The sequence below is a fragment of the Loa loa genome, assembly GCF_000183805.2.
Source record: "Loa loa unplaced genomic scaffold supercont3.162, whole genome shotgun sequence".
NCBI classification, from domain to species: domain Eukaryota; kingdom Metazoa; phylum Nematoda; class Chromadorea; order Rhabditida; family Onchocercidae; genus Loa; species Loa loa.
Window position 1 is genome coordinate 88,314 of NW_018108342.1, and position 2,842 is coordinate 91,155.

At 33.9% G+C, this 2,842-nt stretch overlaps 1 protein-coding gene across 1 annotated transcript in view; it reads left to right on the top strand.

The window, feature by feature from the left end:
- LOAG_17963 (vacuolar protein sorting-associated protein 45) overlaps positions 1-1,781 on the top strand; it is a 5,471-nt gene extending 3,690 nt beyond the window's left edge. Inside the window, exons 10-13 of the mRNA XM_020450630.1 lie at positions 181-297; positions 569-786; positions 1,129-1,278; positions 1,601-1,781. Of these exons, the coding sequence (XP_020305667.1) occupies positions 181-297; positions 569-786; positions 1,129-1,278; positions 1,601-1,640 (525 nt within the window). The 3' untranslated portion in view covers positions 1,641-1,781. The remainder of the gene's footprint in view (positions 1-180; positions 298-568; positions 787-1,128; positions 1,279-1,600) is intronic.
- Positions 1,782-2,842: the final 1,061 nt, after the last annotated feature.

The following is a 2,842-nucleotide window of genomic DNA, read 5'->3' on the forward strand; positions in this document are numbered from 1 at the left end:
TTATTTATTTTCTTCTCTCTCTATACATATATATATATATATATATATATAGGAAGGGATAGCAGGAGCACAATGGATAATGGAAAAAAGGAGAAACAAATGGAATGGATGAAGAAATCCTGATAATGGTTATAATGGTTCTATTTGTGCTTTTCAATGTATTTGTATATTGTCATTCAGGATGCAACGAGGCTGGTGATGTTATACGCTCTGCGATTTGAGAATCATGCGAATAGCGACATCCATGGCTTAGTGCAACTGTTAAGACGGAAAGGTGTGAGCAATCAAAATATTAAGGTATATGTATACAAGGTATATGTATACATAGGGGAACTGTTTCCAGAATTTTTTTCTCCTCTCTCATTGATCTTAAAAAATTACACTTTTCGTAAATATAATCATGAGACATAAGACTGGTATATTTAAGTGATAAATTCTTGGAGAAAAAGAGTTTAGAAGGCAACAAAATTTTTTGTTTTTTGTAACTGATCTTTTTTTCATTTTCTCATTAAAGACAAAATGAAGTACCGCTAAAACCATTCAGTGATATGTAGATACGTATATGCAGGTAATAAGAGCCGTTCTCGATTTCGGCGGTTCAGCTCGCCGACAGAATGACCTTTTTGGTGGTACAGCAATAGCAATGACGAAACGTTTTATCAAAGGTTTAAAAGGAGTTGAAAATATTTACACGCAGCATGAACCGTATATTACTGAATTAATCGATTCACTATCCAAGGGTCGTCTCTCTGATACAGCTTACCCCTACGTACTACCACCACTGCAGTTAGTTCTCTGTTTAATATTCTCAAATCAATTTATTAAATAATGATGCTATTAACACCTTTCTTTTACATTCGAAGGAAATTAACAATTCATCCTAGATTTTTATTATACGAACTATTCAAATCCGTTCTTTCTTCATTATTTGATCTTTTCTGAGCTGATTGCTCTGCGGACCGCTAATCAGTTAAGGATAAAACCTTGCTGAATTCGATTGGGTAGGTCGTGAAACTTTTTTCATTTTTCTCAAATCCAAAATACGTCAGCGGCTCAAAGTGCTGGTAAGAGCACCAAATAATGGCACAAATGATTTTGAAAATGGAATATATCTTTGAACTTTTGCAGGAACTGTACTGATAACATAATTCTTTTTGTTATCGGTGGTGCTACTTATGAGGAATCACGGGCTGTGTACATGGGAAATCAGCGTGGACGAATTTCACCTGGTCCACCCAATATCATTCTTCTTTCTACTGCAATGCTTAACTCTACCAGGTGATCTTTTCACATTTGACTGTATAAAGATTTAAGTGATGGAGTTCAGCTAAATAACGTTACTCATATTCTTCTTGTGCTTCTTTCTTTTTATTTTTGGCGCATTAGATTAAAATTAAATAAATCCATTGGATTAAAATCAATTAAAATGTTGCTATCATTTATAATGACGTTAGTAAATTGTTTACTTCATGTATCTTTATCTTAGGACTCGTAGGATCTTCCACACTATGTCCATAACCTATATTATTTTCTTAAATCTTTTAATCTTTAGATTTCTTTAAAAAAAATGTTTTTTCGATTTTTTGCATGATGCTTTCAGTTTTATTGAAGAACTTCTGGTGGCTGCGACAATCGGCTGAACGATCTAATGTAGTATGAAAAAATTCATGATTAACATGATACCTAATGAATGTAATTGTCGATTGTCGATGTGTAAGAGATGAAGATAATTTATTTGGGTCGTCCTTGTATTTACTAAGAATTCAGATAAAAGTTCATGGTTTACCGACTATCGTCAGTACAAGTGGGTTGTTCAGAATGAATTATATGTAGCAAATAGTATTAAATACCATCAAACCTTCCAAACCGATAAGGAAATACCACCTAGATACGAAGGCTATCTTTAAAAAAGTGTTTCACAGACATGGGGTGCGATCTACGGGAAGTGCAATATGAGTGGGACGAAAGAGTTGTCGTAATCTAGTCAGAGTAACACAAACCTGTCATCGGTATTTACTGATATCGATGCAGAATGGATGTGGGTTTTGTTGTATTTTCTGGTCTATTTTAGAATGTTTGTCATGTGGGTTTATTGTGATGTGAAGTCGTATGAGAGGATAAGTGGGTAGTTGTTGGGTCTAACTCACGGTCGAGGATAGAATTATCTCTACAGTGACAAAGTATATCACACAACACAGCTGCATGTGTATCCCAGGATCTTATGGGAAAAGAAATTTTGACATTCCAAAACATTCAAGTCTTTGCTCATCTGTATTTCGCAGATGAATAGAAATACTTTCTTTAATGCGTTTGGAGTTAAAACAACCCTATTTTGAGTGTCAAACTCTAAAAAATTCCTTTTAGTCTCCATCACCACGAAATCAGATATTAATAACTCACTACTCAGTGGAATCAAAGTCTTCTCCTTGAGGGGCTTATGCTAAAGATTCTTCTAGAGGTTATTAAGAAGCATTTTATATAAAAGAGGAATGTTAACTACACAACATTCCTGTGATCATTGTGCGTAATAATTAAGAAGCAAAACCAAGTGGAAATGTTTCATTATCTAGGAGTATATCTCCAGCCAGATCCGCTTCGGATGCGAATGTTACAACGTTTTAGCCTTTTACAAGTGGTTTCAGAGTCTATACGGATGTTTTGGCTAACGATCACCATATGATTTTTGTAAAATTTCGCAATAATTATGAGAAATTTGACTTCCGTTTTTTTGCGGATCAAAAGTAAGTAGAACATGTTGTTCAGTTATGTTTATGAGCCGTATTTCTTGGTAATTGATTATATATGTACATATATATATATATATATATATATATATATCGAG